Source organism: Strigops habroptila, chromosome 10 (assembly GCF_004027225.2).
Source record: "Strigops habroptila isolate Jane chromosome 10, bStrHab1.2.pri, whole genome shotgun sequence".
In the NCBI taxonomy this organism is placed as follows: Eukaryota; Metazoa; Chordata; class Aves; order Psittaciformes; family Psittacidae; genus Strigops; species Strigops habroptila.
This window is the reverse complement of record NC_046359.1, coordinates 14713646-14741351: the sequence shown is the minus strand read 5'-3', so window position 1 is coordinate 14741351 and position 27706 is coordinate 14713646. Positions and strand designations below refer to the sequence as shown.

Here is a 27706-nt window from a genome sequence, read left to right as displayed (position 1 = left end):
TTTCCAATGAAAATGTTTTTCCAATGTTTTAATTGCTTAAATTGTTCAGTTGTAGTATTTTGACTTAAAAAGTAGAATCATTGATTCCCACAAGTTTTTGCATTTTGAAGTTGATAGACTCATGAAAATATCTCTATTTTGAATGGAACCTTTAAAAATTAATCATGGTATTTAGGCTAAAACCACAGCAATTTAGTATCTTCAAGAGCTAGTTCTATTTAAGAAATATTAATTGAATATGGCAACACTTCCTATATCAGAAAATATTTTCAGATTTTTCCATGGTGTACAGCATTGCTTCACCTCTTTCTTTCTAGGAAAGCTTTCTATACATCACAGAGAAGAAATATCTCTCTGAGGATAATTATGTTGAAATAAATTAACATCTCTAATTAGCAATGATGATGAAAATCAGGTCAATTGCTGAATGTTGTGCCACTATAGGATATAATTCACTGAGAATTACACTTTACTGTAGCAGCGCTTGTTTTCTCTCTGCTGAAGACAGAGTCACTGATTATGCTGCACTTGGCAGTAAGTAATGACTTCAAATGTATGTTCTGTGTGATTGGGAATCTCTAGTTCTTTCGATTGCATTTCCAGAGTAAACCTGTTAAAATTCTCTCTCTCTCCTTTCTCATTTGAAGGAAGCTGGAAGATAATAATTCAGTTAGTCTTTTGTTGACTGTAAATAGATTTTTTCTTTATATGCTGATAATTAAGACAGCTGTTTTATTTATCTAAATAGGTTTATGAAATTGCTGATTCACTTGGCAAATGGCACAATCAATTACCAATACACGTGCACACTTCAAACATTGCCATTGATGGCTATAGTAATTTTGCCAGATTGTGATGCTGGATACAGTATCACACTATAAAATATTGATTATCTTGTTTACTAAGGAAGTAAAAGTTAAAATATATTGCAATGAAATATTGGAAATGTTGATATGAATACAGCTTTAACAATAGAGAAGTATGGTGTGTAAAACAGAAAGAGGCAAGGTAGGAGAAACAAGCATTCTGTTTTTTTTAATTGTTCTTTAGAATTCCTAAAATTGATTTTCCAGTGGTTTCAGAATTTCATTTTGGACCCACAGTTTCATAAATAGAAAATGATAGAAAAAGTGTGCTGTGTCAGGAGATAATTCTAACAATTTTTACTTTGTGACAGAAAATGAATGCAGTATTTCAAATCCGAGAGCACTCTTGCTTCTCTTGCTAAAACACCAATTGTCTCAACAGAGTTTATGATGATATTGATGCTGTGTCTGCATCGAGTCCCCTCCAAACTTCTGTGAGGAATGCCATTGTTGAAAGCCAGCAAATCTTGTCCAAAGAAGATTTTCTGAAGTTGATGCTGCCAGACAGCCTTTCTGTGGAGGAAGGGAGAAGAAAGGTTAGCTACTTTCTTCAACTCTCTGTATTTTAGATAAAGTTAACTTAGAAGTGAATTTCTGGTATACCCCAAATTGCTATAGAGAAGGCAGTACCATTTTGTACAAGCAAAGTATATTCCATGGGTTTGTTACAAATACTGACCATAAGTCCCAAAATACAATTTCCCACAATATGGAAATGATTTCTTTGATTTTATGATTTAATGATTTGTTTGAATTATTAATTAGTTGGATGATTATGTATGAAATACATTATTTGTATAAATATATATTTGCTTAGCTTGAGCAGAAACAAGTGCAGGTTGAGCAACTTAATTATACTTTGAAAGGTTAAAAGTAACATTTTCAAGGTTGGATGCCTAAATTTATACACCTAATATGATATTAAGGCACATGAATGAAAGTAGCCTGCTTTCCCCTGCCTTGTACCAACAATTCTGTTTGAAGTCTGAAACATGATTTCACGTAGGTACCAGTGGCAACTGCTCAAAAACCATAATTGCAAGTGCTAGTGGAGAGTATACATCTAATCTTTATAGTATGAAGACAATCAGTAATATTTAAAAGTTCACGAAAAGTGGATAGAGAACTTAAAATATACTACTCCCCAAGGTATTAAATGATTCTGAATTCTGTGCTTAATGTGGAGTAAAGCACAAAGCAATTAAATTACTTGAGATAATTGTCACACTTTGCTATTAATTCAATGCTCTCTTAACCCACTGTGTTTATACAATGTGCTAAATAGCATAATCATCATGTCTGAACAAAAGTAACACATGGGAATCCTCTCAAATGCAGAGTTGAATTTAAAATTCAGATAATATATATATTTTTAACACGCAGGATGTTAAGTTCATATTACATGTGTTTGAATTTTCATGAATGTCCTAGAGGTTCTTATAATTTGATTGATAGAGTAATTAGTTTTTTGTCATGATTTCAAGAGCTGCCAATGTTTCTGGCTTCCTAAATAAGAAATAACAAGGTCTGAGGAAGTGTGCCATCCTGAGTTAAATTACTGCTGTCCCCTTCCCTTTGCAAGACACCCAAACAAAAGCTCTCTAAGTGAGAAGGGGCCATGGGCCCTGACTCGCAGGGGCTCCCCAGCCATAGGACTCGGCAGTATAGTCTTTGATTATGCCTTCAGAAGGTAGAAATCTTGGTATACGCAGGTCAATTGCCTTTAACAGCAAAGTCAGAAAGGAGTTTTCTGAATACGTAAGATTCTATAGAACCAAATCACATTTTTGGTTTGGTTCAGTTTTACCTTCTTCATAGCTGAGGGAATAATGAGACCTCTATGTAATGTTTAATTTTTATTGCACTCTGAAGGGAAACTCTGTAAAGCTCCAACAGTTAACATTCAACATGTTTGGATAGCTAGTGAACAATCTTTATAGATAGAAGATGCAATATAATATTGAGGAGACTTGAGCAACAGCCAAGAATTGCGTCAGGATGCTTGGTGGGAATATACAGGAAAGAGGATTGGAGATCCTTTGATTCAGAGGGTGAAGGCTTTTAACCCTTTGTCCAATGTGGTCCCTAATTAAACTCAGAGTCTTTTGTTATTTTTTAATCACTGCTTATAGAAAAATACCGTAAATCCATTCATTTAAGGATGCTGTGTGTGTCCTTTATCCAGTCATTTAGGGATGCTGCTTATGCCTATTCTTGTGCTCATTTGACATATGTGTTAAAATAAAGTTTTAGATAATGTTTATTCCCACGGCCCATATCTGTTTCAGGCAAATCTCCTAGATTGGAATCTGAGTATATCTCCCTTAATTTTCTCTGGGATATAGTTAAGCGTTCTAACAATTGAGCATGTCCTGTGTTATCCTCAAAATAGATGATTTCCTGAACTAGCACTATGAAGTGTATTTAATTATTTCGTAAAGACTGCGTCTTATGGCATGATTGAGCATTTCTGTGTATTCGATGTAGAAATATTCATCAGTGAGCAAGTTTTGTCAGAAATACAATGTAGATATGTTTAATTCTATGCTGTATTCACTGTTTTAAAAAGGTACTGCTCTGAAGCATATATTCTGTATAAGGAGTGTGCAACTCAGAAAGAAAACAGGACAGGATATTAAATTGTTATATGCAGGACAAACCAGTTAAAATAATTAAGGCAATAACTGACCTTTGTAGATGTGAAGAATGACTCGATTTGCAGTGCTGAAGAATGACATGTGAAGTGGAATGGCCCAGTTTTACAGTACAGCAACATCTTGTTTTACTGTAGATATTTGGGTTGTGGTTTCAGTAACTTTTTAAAATGCATAAACAGTTTTCGCTGAACTCTATTATCCTGTTTTCTAAACCTCTTTCATGATATCTGGAGAGATGTAGTGTCTCAAGTCACTTTTATCATCCAGTGAATTATATGGCAGGATATAACAGTTCAGAATGTTTAACATTAAAGTGTAGTCATTTCAAATTAAAATCAAACAGTTCTATGTATATACTTGAATAAATGTTAACAGAGTTGGTAACCTTATATATATTTCTGGAAAACATTGCTGTCATAAGGCTATGGAGGTTTCATTTAACATTTCAGAATTAATAAAACTACACAGTATCTGATTAATTCATGGTGATATGTTCCAAAATATCAAGAGGAAGTATGAAAATCCAATTCAGTAACTCTTTTGAGGCCCCAGTAGATCTGATATGGTGAAACAAATCTCTGATCTTCTGTGTTAGCTCAAGAGTTCCACAGTGCCTGCCTAGAAAAATACTCCCAAGAGCTGATGATGGGATATGATCACGTGAGTTATTTAACCAGTAATATGTGTTCTTATATCTTTGTATTTTGATGTTTAGTTTTCATTCTATGGAAACCTTTCTCCACGGAGGACGCTTTATCGTACCTTATCTGATGAGAGTATATGTAGCAACCGAAGAGGATCTTCATATGCTAGCTCTCGAAGTTCAGTGCTAGACCAGGCCTTGCCAAATGATATCTTATTCAGCACTACTCCACCATATCACAGCACGTTGCCTCCCAGAATGAGCCTGACTCCTGGAATGGGAAATCTGAGAAGTAAGTGATTGCTGCTGTCATTGACGAGTTTGGCATATTTGTAATAAACTCAAACAAATCACCAAATATTAAGAAATTATGAAATGTCAAATCAGCATTCTAGTTATCCTAGTAAAAGATTATTTGGTCAGCAGTACGTGCTTATGCTTGCCAATCAGATCAATTGATCAATTCAGATTTATCATGTTTGGAGGCAACATTCACTTTACTGCACAAAATAGTTTCATGAGACCGGTGACAGGCAACAAACATTTGTCTGAAGATATTTCTTGTTGTCATTTTATTTTCCAGTGGTGACCTAATTAAGACAAGCTGGCCTGTTTTATTTGTTTTTTATGTACACTCAAATTACTGAAATATTCACTAATACCTTCAAATAACAGCTAAACAGGACAGCTTCTATTTAGATGGTCCTTTTGGTAACATCTTAAAGGGAAATGTGCAATAGTTGCTATTGTTGCCTCCAATTTCAAAACTGAATTTGCTGATACTTTTTTTTTTTTTGAATGTTAGTAAACCTTTGTAAATAACACTTTGTTATTAATGGTAGAAAAAGAGTAGTCTGGGATGCGAAGTTAAAACTGTTTTATGAGGGTGTCTCTTTACTTGTGAGGTCTTCATAAGTGAGATCTTTATTATATGCTTACCTTGCAATAATTCCAGTATGAAGTGATGAACTCTGAAGTTTGTTGTTATGAAAATTAAAAAAAAAAGTGGAAAATATACATGCTTATATACCACAGTTCAAATCTATACATCTGGATACCTATATTTAGGCTACATATCTGTATTTTTACTTAATAAGAGTGAATTGTTTTTACAAAAATGCTATATCTCTTCACTTCTCAATTATTTTAGGCTGACCTATAGAGGACACCCAGTCGGGGGGGGGGAGGGACACAGTTAAAAAAAAAGGACACTTTTAGTTACCTCCAATGTAGAGGAATAGTAGAACAATTTAAAGGAATAGTAAAGTAATTATGAAGTCCATACTTAAGAAGCGGTGGGTGGATTTCTTGAAGTTTTAAGGACTTTTGTAGGCACATGTGCAGAGAGAATGCAGACAGATGACTTCGTAATTAGAAGGGCTCTGTCATTCGTTGTGTCCTTCAGGAAGTAGCAGTCACTTGCTAACTTTCAGAAGTAAGCCTTATATACAAAACACTTTTCTAGTTATAGTGGCCTCAGCTATGAGGCTGAGTTGTGTTCGCTAACCGCTGGTTAATTTTAAACTGGTATTGCAAACAAGTGCTGAATTCCTGCTTCAGATGGGAATGCATGCTTGGTGTACCTTTTGCCATTCTAAAAATATTCTATCAGAGTGAAACTTTTTACTAAAAATTTAATATGTAAAGATCCTTTGCTTTTACTGATAGATAATGAAGACCCATTTTGTTTCATTTGAGACTAATTCAGTAGATTTTGTAGTCTATGAGGGAGTTATATATAATCAGGAATCCCGACTGTATTTTTTTCTTTTACTATGTTAGGCCTGTGTTTTTAGAGCCATTCTTGTAAAGGTAAATGTGCAATGGCATCAAACCTTCAGCATGCTTTTGTTCTGGAGATTGACACAAAGCAATTAATGGTGTACATTCAAGCTGTATACTTGTTCACTGCTGCTTCTCCAGCAGTGAAATTTTAGTGGTTTGTGTGTTAGTTCTGTCTCAGACACCTTATTTTCCATTCTTGCTGCTTCTTAGATACAGAAAGTTATTTATACACTTAGCTGGGAAAAAACATGAAACTAGTATCCTGTCAGTCAAAGTGAAGCTGATATGGTGATGATACACCTCATATTTCATACACTTCATATTTCATATTTCATACACCTCATATTTCATACACTTCATATACAACCTCTATTTTCTGCTTTGGTTTTGTATTATAAAAGTGCCTTTCAATGCCAGTGATACAGGATCTTTGATGACGGCTGTTTCAAGGAAGATTTAATTGATTAGCTGTAATTACACTCTGAAAATAAATACATGATGACTTGCCCACCTTTATTTTCAATATAAGGCTAGTCAGTATCTTCATATTAGAAACTAACTTTGGCTCTTGTTAGGAAGGTTTTTATAATCAATGCATAGGTATTTACATTCTATAGCAGTGCTGAAGTGAGAGGGGTTTTTTTTTTATCTATAATTTTAGCTTGAGGTTGCAGTTTCAGATACCAAGATTCTTAGCTGTCATAGTAATGTCTTTTGTAAAATACATATGTTTGTGATCTTAAAACATTTTAATTTTACTGATATTTAATGTTTACAGAAATCAGTGGAAATAGCGTGGTTTTGGCTGGAATTAATTTTAGAAAGATACATACATTCTTGCATGTTATTACCCAGCATGAGGTACATGAAATATTGTGACAGCACCAAGTCTCGTGAGACCCCTCTAGCAGGGAAAAGAGTGTGATTAATAGGTAAGCAAGGCAGCATCAAAACCAAAGCATAATAGGCAACCTTGAAGGGTTTCAGTTTACTGAGAAATCAGACTTATCAGGCAAAACAGCCATGCAAATACGGAAACAGAAACTTCAACTATGTGTGATGTTGACTGTAGGAAGATGAGAAAATGAAGCTATAGGATTTTTTTATTTTATCATTGAGGGAAGTGAAGTGAAAAAAGAGTTTCTTTCAGTAAAGCCTGAAATGGAAGCTCTGACAGTTGAGTGCTCTTGATTGCATACAGTGCACAAATGTAGAAAGATTTATTTCATTTTATCTTATTTTTAACTTAAACCAGAAAGGAGGACTCGTGTAGCTGAGAACTTGGGAATTTTACCTTGGGAACATGAACGATTCTCTAACTGAGACAGTGCTGTTCATGTTGAGTGATTCTAGGATGCCATACACAGTTGCAGGTACAAATCTGTCCGCGTCTTGCAAATTCATGGCAGCTGAGCTAGCGGGAAAAGAATGAAAACAATGAGAACCACTGATACAGAACTAGTGTACCAACACAAATTGGAAATCCAGGAAGACACATGGAGGTAGTTTGACATTGCAGGCGCTGTGGTCCACTCCTATTATGAAACACAAAAAGAAAAGGGAATGATAAAAATGCCCTAAGTGATACATTGGCATGTTGTCCTGTGCTGTGAGGGAAGGAGCAAGGTGCAGGATTCTTGCAGTCAAGAAGGTCATAAGGAAGGGACTATTTTTCTATGATACAAGTTCTGAAAGTTCTCAGATTATACATGCCATAGAGAGAAGGTTGTCAGGAGTGCAACTATATATCTGTAACTATGTTATTAGAAGAAAGTCTATCTTAAAACTGGCTTAGAACCAGAGTTAGCTTCAATCCAAAACTAACCTCATTGGGTAAAAAGCAGTATTTGGATGGAAGAGCATCACTGTGCGTTGATGATGTGCAATGTGAACAATTTGGAAATCAGTTTTTCAGGAAGTAAATAAAGGCTGTTGATTCAGTAGTTCACGCAACCAGAGGAATATATATGTTGCTTGTTACAGACTCTCACACAGTGAATAGTTCACCATACCAACACATGAGACTATCTTCAATAACAAAAGAGAAGGGAAAAATAATTATTGGGATCACATCTTCACTGTTCTAACAGTAATGTGAACATATGCCCATAAAAAATTCTACTATCAGGCCGGCATCTTTGAAGGGAGACTTTGGGCAACCCTAGGTAATACTGAAAAAGGGAAAGGTTTGGCAGGCAGCTATTGTTTAAGAGGACTATAGAGATAAAACCACTGATTGCAGGAACAAACAGGAAACAGACACTGGGATTTATGTCTGCATATCATTTGATATATTCATTCAGCTGCAGCATCTTTTGAGATAATCTACTTGCTAAATGACATGTCTAGTTTTAGCACAGTAAGTGAGGAGTACTTAGCAGGTATTTTTTCATGATGTACAGCCTCTGCATAAAAGTAGCAGTTCCAACTGAAGCAGGATACTTGTCTTGGAAGTAGAAAAGGTTAAGTCAGGTAAATCTTTCTTCTTTCAGTGTAACTAGTTACTCTTTGAATACAGAGCTATATGGGACCAATGATAGTCAATTTCAGGAGCTCCATTGGAAACTGAACTGACCACATAATTTTGGTGAAAATAAGGACTCTTCAAAATGCTTTATACTTTACATATCAATAATAAGAATAAAGAAAATTCCTAAGTGTAGGAAGTGACATAACTGAAAGGAACAGAAACCACAAGATCAATCATTTTGTGCCAAAAAGAGTACATAAAATAAAATACTCTTTAAAACTGAAAGATAACACTTAAATTGTTTTCTCAAAGGAAATAAGGGATAAATTTTTGCTGCTTCAAAATCAATTTTGTGGGCCATGAAGATAGTGGCTTACGAGATTAGGCATATCCTCTTGGACACACAGAGGTGGGCTTGCTCAAGCCTAACTTGCCACCTTTGCACAAATGAAAAAGGAAGACAACAGGCAGCCTGCAGCTGCTGATGTGGAAGTCATACAGAGAAAAGTGGAGGCAGCAGCGAGGCAAGAGGAGCAGGGAAGAAATGCAAATACAGGAGGCTAGAAATAATTCATCTCACCCAGAGCATTCCTGAAATACAAACATTATTCTCTGAAATTCAAAGGCACAAAGAGGCTTATATCATTAGAAAGCCTTTTTTTTTTTCATTTTCCTTATTTTTTTCATTTTTTTCCCCTTTTTTCTTTTTCCTTCCCTTCTCACTCCCCCTTGCACAAGAACACATAATTTAATAATGAAAATGAATTACTCTGTGGTGGCATACTCATGCATGTTCAGTTATTCTGCTTATAATTTCAGCCATCAGGAGCACTTTCATTTTCAGAGCTATCAGTATTCAAACCTCTACTCTGGCAGGCTTTCTGCAGTTGAGTTGCTCTGTCAAGCCTTATGCAGGAGCGAATAGGATCCACCCTAAGGCTCTCAGAAAGACAATGCGTAATGAAGGATGACTACTGGTGAATATATCACTCCTAGATTTTAATTTGGAAAGCCAGCAGAATCTCACTGGGAACAGGCATCTTCCTGGCAGGTTTCACAATCAGCCTCTGTAGGCTGATCATACAAAAGCAAGGGCTGTCCCTTGGGGCCTCCCTGCTGGTCTAGAACCAAAGGCTGGCTTGCCAGCCTTTCAAATAAGGCATTCTGTCTATTTTCCACAACAGGGATGTATAAAACATTTGTACTTGCATAAACAAGGTTCTTATAATTCCTAGGTCATATACAAAAGTTCAGACTGTTCTGATGTTGAGCTTGCAGTGTACTTGCACCCCAAGGTAACCTTAGCTCAGATTTTATGTATGTTTATAAGGAACTGAAAATAAAATCTTAGTACAGATGTATGGCTAGAATATATTTGTATATTACATTTTTCATTTCATATAACATCCACTTTTGCATATAAGAGTGGGTATTAAAAAGACATTTCTACATAGGTTTTTCAGGCCACTTCCAATAGTAGTATAACAATACTGCATCTTTCATATAAATTGTAGAACAAGATAAATACCACAGTAGACAGGATTTCTGCCTCTTCTGCATTGTTTCTGCTTTGTGGGACTCCTGATTTTTGACAGAGGATTGCAAACCTACTTCACTTTCCTGTTCCTGATTTTGCTTCTTTAAAAAAAAAAACCCGAAAAAACAAGCTTTCTACAAAGCATGTAATATGCTTGAATCATTGCTCCATGCAGTAGAATGCGTGTAACAGGCTACTGCTTTTGTATTTTTAGGTCAGAAATCTTTTATTCAAATGGACTTCGGTATTCTTTTTTATTGGTATCAGGACAATGACAAGATGCCATTTTCTTCAACTGTAATATATTTTCTGCTTGTATGATTGCATTTTTTTCCTTTTTTTTTTTTTTTAATTTGTCTTTTCCTGGAAAAAAAAAAAAATCCTTATTATAGTTGAATCACTGGAATAACTAGATGGAAATTTCATTCTGAAATATTTGAGGAAAAATTATTATTTCAACCTTTAATAAAAGTTGAAGCAAAATTTCTTTTTTTTTTCCTTGCTATACAATGTCATAACAGCACAATATTGTCTCACTAGCATTATGGTTAAGATGAAATGTGATTATAAATAATGGATTTGGTTTGTGTTCAATTTTAAGAACCTCTGTGTGCTCATTCAGCAGTGTTCATTTTAATGTGTTCACATTAATCAGAGTGAAGATTGCTATGGATAGGTACATAAAATGTAAAACTATTTAAGATAACTGTGAAAATTAGCATTTCCTCTACTAACATGCATGTTCATGGTACCTTTCTAAAAGACTGCATAACTGAAAACTGTGTTTGAACTAACTTTATAGTGTATACATTTCAGTAAATATACACTTTATCTACAGTATACAATGTGTTACAGCTCCTTCTGGAGCTTAGAGATTGGCATACAAGTCTTATGTCCTCAAATATATAGCTACAAATATTAAACTAATAGAGTAATGTTTTCAATGTGAAAGTGAGTTTTGGATATAGTCTAGAATTTACAAATGCATTAAAAGAAAAGCAGATGATATTTTTAAATTGCTTCTGGAACTGAACTATTGAAGTTTCAGAATAAAACTCTGCATGTAAATATCTTGTATGTTGTTTCACAGCCTTCTTAAAAATATAACTTTGTGTATCTAGCAACTTTTCTGCTCAGTGCTCAGGTTTAATATGGTATGCTTTAAGAATGGATGCTGCCTACTTGCACAGCATTCACATGAAAATGTGAAGAATACATCATGTGCAAACTGGCACAAAAAACCCCTTTAGAAACCCTTCCCATCTTATTCTGGTGAAGTTTAAATATTGTTCTGCCCATACAGAGTATTGAACAGGAAAAGACAGAAACAAGAGAAATAAGTGCTCTTTGCTTACAAATTTTTTACAGTTCATTAAAATAGCTTCACAATTAATTGTAGATCATTGTTATAGGAAGACTAATTATTGTGTTTATTGTTTAGATGAATTCTGGTTCTCAGATGGGTCCTTATCTGATAAAGCCAAATTCAATGATCCTGGCCTGATGCCCCTGCCAGACACTGCCACAGGGCTAGACTGGTCTCACCTGGTAGATGCTGCACGAGCGTTTGAAGGTAACAGGAAAATTTGAATAAAGATTAATGTTCAGTACACAAATTTTTTTTTTTTTTTTTAATATATAGCCACATTCTGAATTACAAAATTCAGTGTTTGCCTCCATAGCCTTTGAGTTCTTTTGGCAGTATTGCTATTCAGTGTGGAAGATTGTCACTGGAAATTTGGGTATCATGATACTTTCAGCATCTTTCTTAATACAATTAATCCGTTTATGGGCCTAAATTCCTTCTGTAATCAACTGGATAAATCAGGTGAAGGAGAGATTCAAAGCATTTAATTTAGGTGTTTAAAATGAATCTGGAAGTAACACTTCCCTGAGTTTATTTGTTGTGTTTGTCAATTTTTATTTGTAGTCCAGATGATGTTGCAGTCCCTCTCAGTTTTCATTATAAGCCCTTGAAAAACAGCAAAAATGTACACTGTCTTTTCCAGTAGCAGAACTTGGGGTGCAAGGTATAGACCAAGGTTATTCAATTATTAAATTATACGACTAGGTTAACTAAGAAAAAAAAATCTCATTTGCTTCTCTGAGAGCTAAACCTACACATAATATATAAACACAGAAAGGTGGATGTTGATTTGAGAGTATATGTGAATATATACAGTTGAATGTGTGCATTTTGTTGTTTCTGAGGTGTGTTGTGGTTAGGTCACTATGCTGTCCTAGAATTTCTGACATTTCTTAACTGGTGTTACTCTCTTTAGTGAACATGTGGGAAGTCAGAGGTATCTGTGGATAAGGATGACAGTACTACAGTTGTCATTATGTAAGATACAGTCTTAACTTTAGGAGAACTGGTTGTGAAGTTAGTGGTGAGATGTACTTCTGTTTTTTTAGCTAAAAGCAACCATGGGTACCAAATTCCTTCCTTGCTTCCCTAAGTATGAAGTGACGAAATTTGAATTTGATCAAAAGCTGTTCAGAACTACTTACTATATTAATTTAAATAGCATTGTTAAAAACCCAAACCATCAGTGATGATCAGCAGTCTAAAGTACTGCACTGTTTCTTAACCTGATTAACTGTATGTGCATTCATTGCTATTCAGTATTACTCAAACACGCCTGTTGTAGCTGGCAGGAAGTATTGTAATGCTGAGTATCTGACAACTGTTTCCATGCATTTCTGTGTTTGATTGCTCAGGGAATATCCTGCTATTTGTTATTGATATCTATCTGAAAATAAATTTGGATCAGTAAATGACTAACTGTAACTGTAACTTTGTACTTGAAGAATATTTTTTCAATGTTAATAAAAATGTTGAGGTCAGCTGACTAAAGGGTCATTCTGTACCAGTTATGCTCCTGTATTTTCATCTTTCTTTGAAAACTTCAATAGCTTTTCATTATTTTTGCTACTTACTATTGTAATGAAAATAATTTCACTTTGGTAAGAGTTATGTGCGTGTAATTACCATTTGAATTTGAGAGAGAAGTAGAAAAACATAACTATCCACAGTGCCCTATCCTAGGAATAAGGAATATTCACTTGTTGCATTTTAACTGGAAAAATCTTAGATATATCTGTAGATAATGCTGAAGAACTGGTGGTCTGAGTCCAAAATAGAAACTTTTTATTGTTTGTTGGTTGTTTTGTTGTTTCTTTCTTTGGTTTTGTTTTGTTTTGTTTTGTTTTAATTATTTTAAGAATTTGAGTAGTAAATAATAATCTAGTTTTGTATGAAGGAATGTAATCCTTTTCTGTTTAGGACTTTGCAGTAGAGACATCTGTGTATGTTAGAGGATTTATAAAATGTTTTGACTAAATTCACAGTACTGCAATTTGATTTTTTACAAGAAATTGAATTTTTAAGCCGTTCAACTTTATCTTATGTCTTGCAATTTGAATGTCATTTAAAAAGAATAACTGATAGGAATGTCATAAAAAAATCACTGAGAGAATATGTTGGTTATGAACTAGCAGATGCAACTTCCCTATGTATTTTAATGTTGTTGACTGAGGAGTTGCTTCAGCTTACTATTTAAAAATAGCTTGGAATTGCTGTTCTGCATTATATCGATGTGAAAGACAGTGGATGGTTCTAAAGTTTGCCCACTTCTAAATGTAAAACTGCTTTGATCTTTCTATTAAACTGGGTGAAATGGGATCACATTTATATAGGACAGTCTCAAAAAAAATCCCAAATAAACACCCTTCACCCCCCTGAACCTTCAATAAAAAAGAACACAAACCAGATAGGACCTTTTTAGTACTGATTGATTGAAGAAGTTAATGTTAGAGTTGTTTTCTAGTTTGGCTTTGCCAACTTGGTATTTCAAAGTTGTGTTCTGTTCTAGAACCTGGATACAAGATTTTGTACAAGATCTTTTCTTAATACCGATTAATTAGAATTACCAATCTGATTCCAACGTCAGGGAATTTCTCCTGTGATCTCTCTAGATTGTATATTGACAACTTAGATATTTTGATCAGTTCAACATCTGTAACGTGGGCCTCACAATCTTTCATCTGTCTGTCTTAAAATGTTTTTAGGTGTTTGTAATATTGATATAATTGGATTAAGAATTAATCCAATTAATTCTTAATATGGTGGCAAGATTTTTGCTACCATTACCTGTACTCAGAGTTTACTCATGGCTATAACAAGAACACCAGTCTCAATTTTTAGCTACCCTACCCTTCCCCCAAATAAACAGTTGACGGTTGTTTATTAATTAGTATTAGCTTTTATCTGAATTGAAGCCTTGGTCCTATGTAGAACAGTAGTTTTTAAACCGTGGTCCATGAGGGTGGAGTAAGCCAGTACTTTTTATTTTTTAATTGAAAGTGTGATGATAATGCTTTTCACTTTGTGAGCATGTCATTTTCACTACTTTTGCTTGTCAAGAACTTTTGTGGGAAGCTGAATATTTACTTCAAACTTTTCCTGAAAATCAGCTGTTATTCTTAAGGCAGGTCTTCATAGTGGTGAGCTGTGCAGGCATTAACTCCACAGTCTCCAGAAGCTGCGTCAGTAAGGAGTTTTGCTTGAGCTGTGTCCATTGAGGGTCAGTGTCCATAAGCTGGAACACAGTGCAATGTTATTTTAAGTCTTTGCACTGCCTTCCTTCACAGGACATAGTGTTCGATGTTTATCCAGAGGTCATCTTTAGCATGCATGTAGTCAGTAGCAAGGGGGGTAGCCTTCCATTTCTTTCATGCATGGATAGGATACTTCCAGTTCCCTTCTCTTATTTTGGTGGGAGAAGCAGAGAGGCAGTAACCAGGGAGCAGCAGACATGCTGGAAGTACACTGTTGTAAGATTTTTATATCCATCCCTGAAGCAAACAGTAAAAAACTGATAGAACTGGATATGACTGTACAGCAAAAGAGGTAGGGGTTTAGGGAGGGCAGTTGTAGTGAAAAATGAGAAGTTAAAGAAGCAAAAAAAGAACCAAGCGTATTAAACTGAGTAAAGATAAAGATATGGGGATTTACAGAATAAATTGGAATGCCAAATTAGAAAAAGCAGAACAAAAAAATCTCAGAGAAGAATGTGGGAGAGAATGCATTTTTTTAATTATCCTTTTGTATTATCCTTCCAGTAGATCTCCAGGTTAGGGAAAAAGGACTGGCTTTCAACATGTATATTATGTTGCTGGTGGCTAATTTTGGATCTTTTTGATGTTTTGGGGAACAAGAGGAGAAGCAACAGATACAGTCTGTATCTGTTACTGTCATTATAGAAGAGAATTGACACAAATATAAATATGGATTATTATTATGAATAGAACTTTTTACTATTCATGCCACCTTAAACCAGATTTTTTGTGCTTTAAAAAGGCTGTTTACCGTTTGGTAAATCATACTGTGGGCATTAACAGCCCTCTGATGTCTCTGATTGAGTTCCTTGAAATAGGTGGTCTCAACTTCTGACTTTTTATCTAGGTTATTTTTATGAACGTCTGCTAGTGCCAATCAGAATGCAGTGTTTCTTACCGCCAATTTATCTTTGCAGAAACATCTGTGCTACTATAATTAATATTATTTTAATATTTCAATTTAAAATCTTTATAGCTTAATGCAAGTAATGCTACACATAACATAATGAGAAAGAAGTGAAGCATTCAACAAGACAGATAATTATTTTAATCAAATTAGTATGTTAAACTACTAGAAAAAATAAAAAGATAAAATATTTTGTTAACATTTGGTCATTTCTAGTGCATGCATGTGTAACTTTTTGCTTCAGTGCAGATGTCAGTGTATGTTTGTGGATAGACTTTGCCTTAATAATGAGAGATCAGCTTCATGCGCTGTATTCATTTTAGCCTTTTCTGCTTTCCAGTACATCAGAATTGTCTGAAGTTTTTTTCTGGCCTCTGTTAGTAGTCTGGAACAATGAAAATCCAGATTCAAATTCCTACTGGTTAAAACTGTACAATTCTATTATTTTAAAGTGAGACATGAATTTTAGCAAGACTGAAAATGAGACAAGTCAACTGTTGCTGATATGTTTTTGTAAATACTTTTCTATGCATGGGTCCTATGTGGTGTTTGGAAAAGACGTCCCAAATAAAATGAGAGCTCTGAGATTTACATGTATTTTCTTCTGTTTAGTATGCATATATTACTTGAACTGACTAGGAGGTGTCCCTGTGGTTTGAAAGAAACAGAACTTACATCTACAGCAGCATAGCCAGAAATACACTTGATTTTTGTTTTGAAAGATTAACTGTCAGTGGAAGGTAGCTTTGATTTCATTTTCATTAATATAGAGTCAAGCCAATTCTGTTAAGAACAAATAAACCAAAAATCAGCAGGAAGATACTGCGCTTTGAAGTACAAATTCAACCTTCACCACAATTCAGGTTTAAAACCAGTTCTTATTTAAATAGTAAATTGGTGAAATTATTGCTAAGCATGAATACTTGCAGGGAGACCAGGCAAAATATTTTGCTAGTCCAGGATTTTGTTGATACAGTATTTATTACAGAGATTTATGTGTTACTTAACTTGTTCAGAGAATGATTTGACACTAACCTGGCTTTTGAAAATCAAGGAACTACTCTTTGAAGAGCAACATGGGAATTTAAATAATATGTTGTGTCATTGGAGACACCTAGTTATTAGTGGCCACATAGTGACTTCATTCCTCTTGATGAATGTGAGAATATGGTTTCCTATTTTGTAGAGATATGAATATCAGAAAAATATATTTAAGTTATACCAGGAATATAGAAAAGGTTTAACAATTTATTTCCTACTCCAAGTGTTGTTATTTTTAAATTATGTGGAGTTGAAATTCATTAGGGATTACACAAGGTAGAAAAAGTTAATCCACACATTACACTTCATTGCAAACATCGTCTTTTTATATTTTTGTTGTGGGTTGAAATAATACAAAAATATTTTAAAATATTGTGTTTTAAAAACGACATCCTGTGATTTCATCAACAGCTGCATGTACTTGGTTTTGCACCTGCTTTTATCTATCAAGAAAAAGATGCTTTCATATACTGCTGGGGAGATCAAGCTGGCAAAATGTTTTCTCAACTGACAAAATAAACCAGACAAGTGGCCATTCTCTTTAATTAAGCTTAGTCAGCAGAGGGAGAAAAATGGAGATTTATTATATTATAGTAGAATTGCCTCTGAGACACAATGTTCCATGTTATCTACTGTTTGCCATAGAAAAAATAGCAACAGCAAAACATTTGTTGCTGGCTTTGTTTTCCTCTAACAAGTAGTAATGAAAAGGTGAACAGTATAAAGGTGAAGTTAGTGATTAGATATGCACTTCAAACTGCTTACACTGTCTTGTGTCTGGCCTACATACTGTACTTGATCTGGGAAACTAGTTTTTGCTTATCTGTACTAATTAAACCAATTCAACTTAGAAAGCTTTAAATCCGTAAATGATGTCATTGTTTAAATGTTTAAAATTCTTAGCTTATTGTCAGCACTATGAAAAAGTCAGTTCATATTTGCTGAGATGTAGCAGCAGTCAGAAATAAGGATAAAAGCAGGGGAAATGATCTGTGGTCTTTAAAATTGGACAAAAATGACATGCACCTTTTTTTGTTATATTATAGAATGAATTGTCATTCCTTGCAATTCTTAAAAATATTCATTTACAAAAAAATCCTTTCCAAGAGCTTTCTAGTGATTTCCTATTTTTGTTTGGTAGAACTTAATAAACAAAATTTCCTTCCTAGTTAAAGTGATCTGGCCTGTATTCACTGTTTGAGCGCTCATAGTTTGGAGGGTTGTCTTTAAGGTATCATGCCAAGTTCTTGTGTTGCAATACTGGGTACCACTGTTAAAGACATGGGGCATGACAGCTCATGCTTCACTGTAATGTTAGTGTTGTGTAAAAATGGCATTGCAAGGCTTCAGGTGAGAGCCTGCATGGGTTGCATGGGGACTATCCACTGTGTGCACTGTACGTGAGGGCCACAGCTGCTTCAGTGGAGATGGACTGTCTTGTTTATAGGAACATTCTAAATCTTATTCCAGGTTTTGACTCAGATGAAGAATTTGGGCCGTTCTGTCATCACACGCCGTTTCTAGGTGATGGTCTGGGATTGATGACTTGTGCCTTTTGTAAACTTTCTTTAATATTTCCTATGTTTGCACGTTTGCATGATAATGCAAGCTTTGGGCCTGCGGGGTGGTAGAGCAAGGGGAGAAAGGGCAAAGCAGGCATGTTGTTGCCAGAATTTGTACAAGCCTACAGACATGGATTTTGTTTGACAGAAATAAGTTAAATCAATCTCCAAAGAATATGGATATTTTGTTTTTTTAAAGAAGACAAATTAAATCCTAATGAATGCATCATTTACTCCTGTTCTGTGCAATGATGATCTGCATGGCATACTTCTATTACGTGGTGACTGATGTATTTTGGCAACCACACTGTATATCCATAGGTAATTACATCTGTGCTTGTTAGATTATGTTCTAGTGGAATCCAATGTAGATAATAGCATTCCTTAGTAATATATATAACAAAAACTTAATTGATGAAAATAGTATGAATTTATTGTTTTTCAAGTATGCAGATTACCATTAGGTTCTGCAAGTGCTTGAGACAGTACAACAGTACGAAATGAACAGTGCAGATTTCTGAGGAATCTGATGGCTTAAAGTCCATGGGAAATACAAACCTGTTTACAGAATTATTGTCGTCATTGGTTGTGGCCCTGAATTCTCAAATGGTTTTCTGCAGATTTCATCAAGACCAATTTACTGTTCATATCAGCATTAACTGGTCCAAACAAATCTGTCTTACTCTACGGATAGACACAAAAAATTGCTTTGGGGTTGCCTTTGGATGCAGATGTGGGGAAGCCAACTAGTTGGGAATTTACTTTACATCTGCTGATTATCTTCAAAGCTGTGATGTAGAAATATACATCCATTTTTCTAACTGAACCAGAATAATGGCTGTAATATAGTCTTTCATTTTGTATATATGTCCAGCTTTAAATGTATCCTTATGTTACTTTTTTACAGATCAGAGAATAGCATCTTTTTGCACCCTGAATGACATGCAGCAAGCTCAGGGTTTGGAAGGAACACAAGAGTTACCTTTGGATGAGAGTCCCACAGATGGAAAAGATTTCCTTGAGGCTGCTGGGTATGTCCAAATTAAAGCGTATTTCTTACAAGAATCTTTTAAGAAAAGATTTTCTCCTGATGTTGCACGTCAAATTGCCTGTCTGCACGTTTCACTGATATTTGATGGCAGACCTGTTACCCTGACTGACCACGTCTTTAATTTTGAAAAATGTTGTTTCTTGGAATTAGCCTCTGAACAGTTCTATCTAGAAAATTTGTAGTAAGTCAGATAAAGCGCTCTGATTAGAATAGGCCTCTAATGCAGAGTTTCAGCTAATCAGACTTTTTTCTGTATTCCTCCTATGCAATAATAATTTTTCATGCTTATTTCTATTTTCATTTGAGTAGAACTGATAATAGCAGCTCAACTTTGTAGCATGAAATAACCTGATCTGCAGCAAATGGCTCAGAGCTTGAAACAGGTGTTCGTACCTGTCTTTTGCAACTATTAACTACTTGCAAATCTCTAATTTTTCATTTATAGAGAGATAAATTAATGAAGAGAACCTGTAACTGAGGACTGCAGGAAACTTTAATGCCAAACTGTTCAATTCTTAAAATTCTTGCTAGTGCTCTGGGAGAAATTATTCTCTTTTCGGTTTTTATAGGGTTTGGTTTGGGTTTTTTTGGGTGGTTGTTTTTTTGTTTTGTCTTTTTTTGCTTGTTTGTTTTTGGTTTTGTTTGGTTTTTTTCCCCATCTTCCCTGCTGTGAGGAAAAAACACAGATACAATAGTATAATCTGCCCACTAGCACACTTTAAAAGAAAAGCACATCTTTGATTAGTTTTGCTCTTCAGTTGCAGGAATGGAAGAACAAGAAGTGGAGGGAAAATTCTTCTTGCTTGTTAGACTATCACATTTTAATTTGAACCGATTTTACACAAATTAACTTACTTACATGGTAAAGCACATTTCTTGTAATAACTTCTAAGTCCACATCTTTCCCCAGCCTAGTAAGAATTGCAAAAGACTGTTAAAGACGTTCCACTTTTAGCATTGATAGATCTATCAAATTTGTGCACTTGCATGAAGCAGCTGATTCTGCTTTGTATATAAAACTTCTCACTTCCAGACAAAATGATTTACATCATGGCTGATTCCACCTATAGCGTGTATGAAACCATCTCCCACAGTGCTCATTGTCATACAGGAAATCGAAGCTATTCACAGTATTTTCCTTCAGTTATGCATTTGATTAACCTGTGGCAATATTTATATATTTTGACCTTTAAACAAAACACTTGTCTTCATAAAGCCATAGGTTTATGCTTTACTGGAAATGACACAACTGCAGGCCAGACAAAAGAACTCTTAACAGCTTTTTTGGTCGACAATAATTGCTGCTGTAGCTTGCTTGGGATTAGTACAGTCGAAAGCAGCTCGTTAACAAATGTGCTCGGCTCACCATTTAGCAGCAAGTTTGACTTGCACTGTAAGGGTATGTGCAAATAATTCTGAAAACATTCCTTAAAATCGTTGTAATTTCTGCCTAATTTGAGAGGCAGTGTCACATTTCAGATATTGTAGCAATGGATTTATGTTCAGTAATAGTCTTTTGCTGGTGGTGGTTTTGTCTCTGTTTTCCTAACTATGCCTAAACTGATTTGTTCCCTTTGCTGTCACTGAAAATGTTACTCTGCAAAAGCTGGGAGAGAAAATGATTTTGACTAACTGAGAGTGAAGCTAGTGGTTTACTTTACAGGGAACATGCTTCAAGTACTCTGACAGGAAAAGTAAACCAGCTAGAAGTCATCCTCCGGCAACTACAAACCGACCTGAGAAAGGTAAAAGATTATTAGCAGCATTACTACTTTCCAGGTGTAATAGTTACATTTTTATGCTGAATTCATCAAGGACTTGAAAAAAGTACGTTAGTTAGACTAGACAGTGTAATTAACGAATGGTAGAGCCCAGTGGTTGATCAGAACACTGAGGTGCAGAAGGTCCTGTGGGAATGGCTATGTGAACAAGCTGCCCCAAGGCAAAGTAGTTTATGGGTCTTTACTCTAGAATGACTATCCTACCTACAGTCATGCCCCAGAAACAATAAGGCACTTTATCTCCATTTATTGTACCTTGGATGTAACAGAAGATAGAGATATGGACATGGGCAGTATTGCAAAGTAGTTAACACTCCAATTAATCATCCTTGTTGCCTTGTGGTATCTTGATCCTGTAACAATGGCTTGCTCTGTGTCTCATTTGCTGTATAATTTCTGAGCTGGAGACAATGCCAAAACTGGTAGAAATGAGCCTGATTTGGTAAGAAAATAATCATGTAAGGGAAAATTATGAAATTAGATATTTTTATTCCTTAACATGTATTTGAATTCAATTCCTTATGACTTGGGCGCTCACATATGATTTGTAATAGCTAAAAACTTCTTATCCTTTTGGTGCCTCTTTTTTTTTTTTCCCCCCTTGTTTGTTAAATGGAGAAAACAATTTTTATATTTAAAGTAACATCTAGTTTTCTTTTTAGCTTACAGTATTTTGTCAGAATGAATGAGGTGGTTGTAGCATATTTGGAGAATTAACTTAGTTGTCAGAACAGATTAGGGAGCTCAACAAAATACAGCTGTATGACTTGCACAGAAATATTAACCACAAAAATAAATGCTGTCATCACAACTACTCACTTTAGTCAACTTGTATCTTTGTTAACCAGGAAAAACAGGACAAGGCAGTTCTCCAAGCAGAGGTACAACATCTGAGACAAGATAACATGAGACTTCAGGAGGAGTCTCAAACAGCAGCTGCTCAACTGAGGAAATTTACAGAATGGTTTTTCAATACAATAGATAAAAAATCCGAATGATGGGGCCCCTGGAAAATACTTATTTGAACAATGTAACAGCTGTATTTTTTTGAATTAGCGGGGTAAAAATTTCACTGTGTTCACAATCCATTTTAGGTATTTCTGCTGCATTCTCTATCCAGCTTTATTCATTTGAAAATGAGAGAGAACTGTGGTAATTCGTCTTTAAATTCATATGAAGAAAGCAGAGAATAGCAGGTATTTGTTTGTGTGCAGATGAATGTAAAAAATCCTTAGTGTCATTTTAGACATTTTTAGAAGATGCCCTGGGTGGGGCTTGCCTGAAGAGGAATATTTGGGGTTTTAGTTCCTGCATTTCAGGTACACTGGTGAAGATGTTAAAGCAATTTACATTAGCTTGGGCTTCAGTATTGTAAGATAAAAAGAATAACCAGACATATACTTTAATGTTTAAAAGGTGCTCTATTTTTTTGTATGTACAGTAGTTTTATTTCCACAGTCCACATTGTCATAGCAATAAGAATGGAGGTATAGTGAATAGTCACAAAGCTGTGTTTATAAAATGTTAGCACTGATGTGTTTAACACTAGTTTGGATGCAGATACATTAGAGATTATTTATTTGCAGGAACAAATGGTGCCTGAATATAAACAGTGTTCTGATTTTCTAAAATAGACATGCCTTGTAAATGGCTCACTGGGGTTAGCCCACTTCCGACTTCAGTTACTTTTGTATAGTTGATGTTCAGCCAAACAGTTAGACTGCTTAACTATTGGAATCATGTATGGTGTGAGCCAGCCAATCAATTGTACAATGCCAAATTTGTTTATCTTTGTACAGAAGCTTTGATCAAGTGTCTTGTATTTAACACCTTTATTTAAGCTTATTTAACCTTAAATTGTTGTTTTTATAAAGTTTGTTTTATCTGCACTATGGTGAGGTCAGTTGGTTGCAAGTTGTAATATTTTTAGCTTGCCAAGACTGTACTGAGGAGTTCTAGAAAATTCTAACAATTGGATGCTGCTAGTACACAATTGATTTGTTTGTATGCTTTAACATTTTTAACTGTTTAATTTGAAATGAACATACATCCTGCTTTTTTAATAAATGTTAAAAATCTAAACCTGAATTACTATATCGTGTCTAATCACTGTCATCAGTAATAGCTCAGGTTCCCATTCAGCCCACTCTGGGTTCTCAATCCAGAGACAGTGCAACCCCTTTGCTCTTATGATCCCTTGTTGCCAATGAGGGATTGTCAGTGTTATCAAAGTTAACTTCTTTGGTGTGTCCTGTCCTATAACTGAGGAGGTAGCTTCATGGGACAAGAAACAAAAGCTGTTTTGGCCATTCATAAGTACTGATTAGTGACCTAGGAGGAAAAAAAAACCAGCTTTACCCAAAAATACATCCTAAAGACAGTTTTCAAAAGGGGTCTAGTTTTCTCATATTACTTTACATCAGTTGTGGCAGCAAATAGCTTGCCATCTTCTTGTGCCTGCAATTGCGGATTTGATTGCAGCATTAGCATACGTGAAATGCTTTGCGTATAGTACTGAGCTTGAAGTCTACACTGAAAGAGTTTTGCAAAATGAAATGAAGCTAATGAGCATGTTTGAGTTACCCTACTGAGAGAAAAAAAACAATAGTTCAAGATCAGTTTACTTTCAGCAGCTGAATGCATCCAGGCAAACCTACAGAAAACTGTTGGATAGTTAAAAAATATATTCAACCAATGCAAGTAAAATTCTGTGTCCATTACTATTGCACTTTGGGTCAGAAATGTTCTGCGAGTTGAAAAAATGTCTGCCTTTGCTGTAGCACCTGTTCTGAATGACTGCTCTCGGGAAAGGTTCCGCATGGGCAGATAATCGAGGCTTTCAAATGAAAAAGATTAGCTTGTCTTAGTATTTTTCATCAAAAACTCTGACTTTTGCATACCAAACAGTATCCATTAAGCTGCATTAACAGGGTAATTAAACATGGCAGTCATGTGTTATACTAGATTCTGATTTAAGCACCTTACAGGAGTCATTAGCAAACCCATCTGGCTGGAGCCCTTGCCAAAAAACAGCACTGAACAACTTGGGCGATTTGTCTGTGAACATGTTTCTGTGAGGATTGGTTTGTCCATGGCTTTGGAAGGCCGTGCTAACTGAAATGAACTTGATAATCAGCTTGTTCTAAAGGGACAGTGTTAGGTTTGTGTAAGAGTTTATAGTCCAGCACTCATTTTAGCTCTCTTTCGCTCAGTTCTTGAAAACAAACATTATTGTAACTACCTGCACTACACTGAAGTATTTTCAGTAGTTATCTTGCTTATTTTCTCGTACAATTGAAAACATTTTATTTCCAAATGTGATAGAAAACTTTGTCTGCAAATCTGTTATTCCCTTTGCTTACAAAAGCAGTTGTGTTCAAGGTACATAGTTCTTCCTTAAGTAACTTCCACCATGGGACTAAGTTTTTAGTCTGACTTCTCCTGTTTTAATGTCATGTGAATACAATGTTTATCAGAGACCATAATACAGTTTTTGCATAGGTAAAGAACATTTCATTGGATGTTTTAATTAAATGGTTTTAAGAATAATCCTCTTGGAGACATTTTGATAACAATTGCCTGGTTTAGACATGTGGAGGCAAAGCTAAGTCTACGTCAGCAACAAGTGTGAAGCACTAGGAAAACTTAGAGTGTTGCTTAGAGGTTTTGGGGGTGGGAGGAGGTCCTTCACACTCTTTCTTGTGCAGTCTCATAACTGGACACCTTTTAGTGGCTGAAGTCATATGTTGGGTGGGCTCTGGCTTAGCTTTGGAAGCTCTGTGCTCCAAGACCCATCCGCATGAACCAAAGCAGAGTAAGTGGGAATGACTCAGAAGTTCACTTTCAAGATGTGTTTATGATCTGAATTAAAACAGTAATATGGAAGTGGTTTAGATGTCAACAAAGTCTTCCCAGCACAGCAGATCATGCTGTGAAGTACTGAGTTGCAGCAATCAAACATGTGGGCCAGTGCAGGTGTTTACTTTTGTAAAAGGGACAAATACGAATCATGGCAAAACTGCAAAATGCTCTGCTTCTGCCTTAAAAGTGGCACCCTAATTTCTGTGTAGATCTTTACTGAAGGGCTCCTTACTGAGACATTTCTTGCAGTGTGCACTGTATTTTATTACATTTTTTTTCTGAAACCACAATCTCAAACATAAGGGATAATTTTTGGTGTTTTTCTGTTCATACTGTCATTTAGGCATCAGAAGGCTTTATGCAGAAGCTATCTACTAGAATAAAGATATCTACACAGCTATCTCTGTGTATAGTTTAATATAAAGTCTTAAAGTGGTTCATATTTTTTTGTGCCTAAAATCCAGTTATATGGGGAAAAATGTTTAAAATATTTGTAATACAAACTAGCTTATCGTGGAGCAGTTGCTTAGGAAAACTATTTTCAGTCTGGAAAAAAAGAATTGCTATGTGCATTATGTTGTTGTTGCAGCATTTCTTGAGCTCTCTGTGCTGACTGGTTCTAATACATAAGACAGTCAGTGAAACTCAGGAATTGTGTTGTACAGTTTGAAACCATCAGAACCTTTAATTATAGCCAAAAAAAGTTATTATTCACACCAGCTGCTTTCTTCACATCAAAGACTAGAAGAAAAAGAATCAACTGGAAAGCAAACAAACAAAATAAAAGGTTGCTTCTGCGGGTTTGGGAGCAGGTTGTGCAAACTGAGAGGAAAGGTATTCTTTAGTAATCCCAGAAATAAATTTGCCAGGAATAAAAATCTTAGTCTCACCTCTTTATGCACGCAGGTTGTATTTTTCACTTGATTCCTCACACTTCACCATGTTCACTTGTGTTTCTCTTAAGAAGAATCCAATGGCACATGAGAGAGAGGGAGGACTTTTGCACTAGATGCCTGGTCTGGACAGCCAGGGAGAGGTCTGTGTGGGTTTAGACAAAGGCATAGAGAGGCAGGACGTAAACATTTTGATGTCTTTGCTCCTACATTGTTCTCCACAGAGGCTGCAGAGCAGAAAGCAAGGCAGGTACAATCTCATCCAGCCTTGCAATGTAAATCTTTGCTGGTTTGCTGACTCTGAAGTCGTTCACTGTCTTACTACAGCACTAGCTTTCTGAATCAGTTTTGACTCATGGGTAAAGCAACCAGGCAAGAATGTGTATTTCCAGAACTGTGTCTAGCAGATTTCCAAAGCCTTCACCAGGGAAGCAATTAAAAAAAAAAAGGGGGGGGAGAGGAAGAAAAATGGGCTGAGAGAGAGAGGACATTTTCTTAGGTTTATTTTGATTCTCCTTTCAGACAACCAACGTTGCTGGATGTTGCAACAACTTACGGGGACATAGCAGGAGAATGGACTGAACAGATCAAATTGCTCAAAGCCTTCCATTTTAGAAATCACTTGAAGGTTTCAAACATACTAGTGTTGGAATTCTATTTATTTTATTGACTTCTCTAGGAAAATTGTTTTATGTCCTTCCATTTTTTTAACATAAGCCTTTTTCCTCCACTAACCATTGGTATTTAAAGGCTTCTTTCCTATATAGCAGCACAGAATTAATCTAGTAGTAGTCATATTGACCTTGTGCTCATTGGAATAAACTGAGGCTGATAGATGGATGATATAAATGATACGAATGTGTTAGTTTTGCAGAAAGGCTGTAAATCTATTTCATGGTTTTCTGTGTTCCTCCTATACAAAGGTTTAAATCTCAAAAGCTGATAAACAGCAGATGGCATTTTCTGACCAATGTCATTAAAAAAAAAAAAAAAAAACAGTAAAAAAATTATCAAATATGCTGCTGATAGCGGTTCAGGTGTCCTTGTGTCTAGACATCAGCTGGAGGCGTTTAAAATAGATCTGAGGAGAGATGATGGAAAGTAAAGAGACAAAACCACACTATGTCAGAACGCGAGACATGCAAAGTGCACCAGTAGTAATCGTGGCAATGTATGAGATATGCTTTCATTGATGACAGATGACTCTTAAGTCCAAAGACTAGAGCTTCAATAAAATAGGAAATTGTCATGTAACCTATTTGTCTTTTGTAAATACGCTATTTGGAATCCAGAAAGCAATTGTGAGAATACCTTGGATAAAAACTTTTGTCATGAGTTAGCCCTGGCCAGGAATCTGGGAGACAGTGTGCAGCACTCGGATCGCTATGACTTAGTGTCTAAGCAGTGGGGCTTGGTTATACAGAAACCAAATTTAAAATGTTGGAAGCTCTCTCATTTTCATCTTTGATTCCTGTTTTGAAACTGATGAAAGTGTATGACTATTTGAAAGTGTATGACTACTTGCGTGACCAAAGCTGTTAATAATAGAATGAATAAGTGACCCTAGGGTTGTCCAGTAGTAAATACTAGTCTAGCCATCTGGGGTTCCTGTTACCTCTAACACTGTAGTCTTGCTTTCAGTTCAGGCATAACTTTGAGAGATAATAATTTCTGACAAATTTTTTGTGGAAATCTGAGATACCTGCATTCTCATCAATACTATATTTCTCCCTCTACCTAGATGTTTAATTCAAGACGATGGATGTTTCTTTTACAACCCCAAGACACAGTGTTTCTTTTCAACAAGAAATGTTTCTCTTGTGTGTAAGAACAGTGCTCCAGGAAGTATATTCTAGCACTACTGCGACTCTAAGCTTTTTTTGCCCGAGGTTGGGCTATCTGTCTTCTGCCACACAGCTCCTGGACTTTCAGTCTTCCCTTCCTTTGCTAAAAACTGAGTTTCTCAGTAGGGGGTTCAGTGAAAATAAGCACAAACCAAAAAGCTCCTTCAGACTTGCAATGTCTTCATTTT

At 35.5% G+C, this 27706-nt stretch overlaps 1 protein-coding gene across 5 annotated transcripts in view; it reads left to right on the top strand.

The window, feature by feature from the left end:
- The window catches only part of SIPA1L2 (signal induced proliferation associated 1 like 2), a 142730-nt gene extending 119722 nt beyond the window's left edge, over positions 1-23008 (top strand). For 3 of the 5 annotated variants that reach the window (XM_030499657.1, XM_030499653.1, XM_030499654.1), the window contains 7 exons: positions 1249-1402; positions 4239-4458; positions 11400-11531; positions 17997-18050; positions 18996-19119; positions 20803-20884; positions 21769-23008. In XM_030499657.1, the coding sequence (XP_030355517.1) occupies positions 1249-1402; positions 4239-4458; positions 11400-11531; positions 17997-18050; positions 18996-19119; positions 20803-20884; positions 21769-21918 (916 nt within the window). In that variant the 3' untranslated portion in view covers positions 21919-23008. The remainder of the gene's footprint in view (positions 1-1248; positions 1403-4238; positions 4459-11399; positions 11532-17996; positions 18051-18995; positions 19120-20802; positions 20885-21768) is intronic. The other 2 variants (XM_030499655.1, XM_030499656.1) reach the window with 2 other exon arrangements.
- Positions 23009-27706: the final 4698 nt, after the last annotated feature.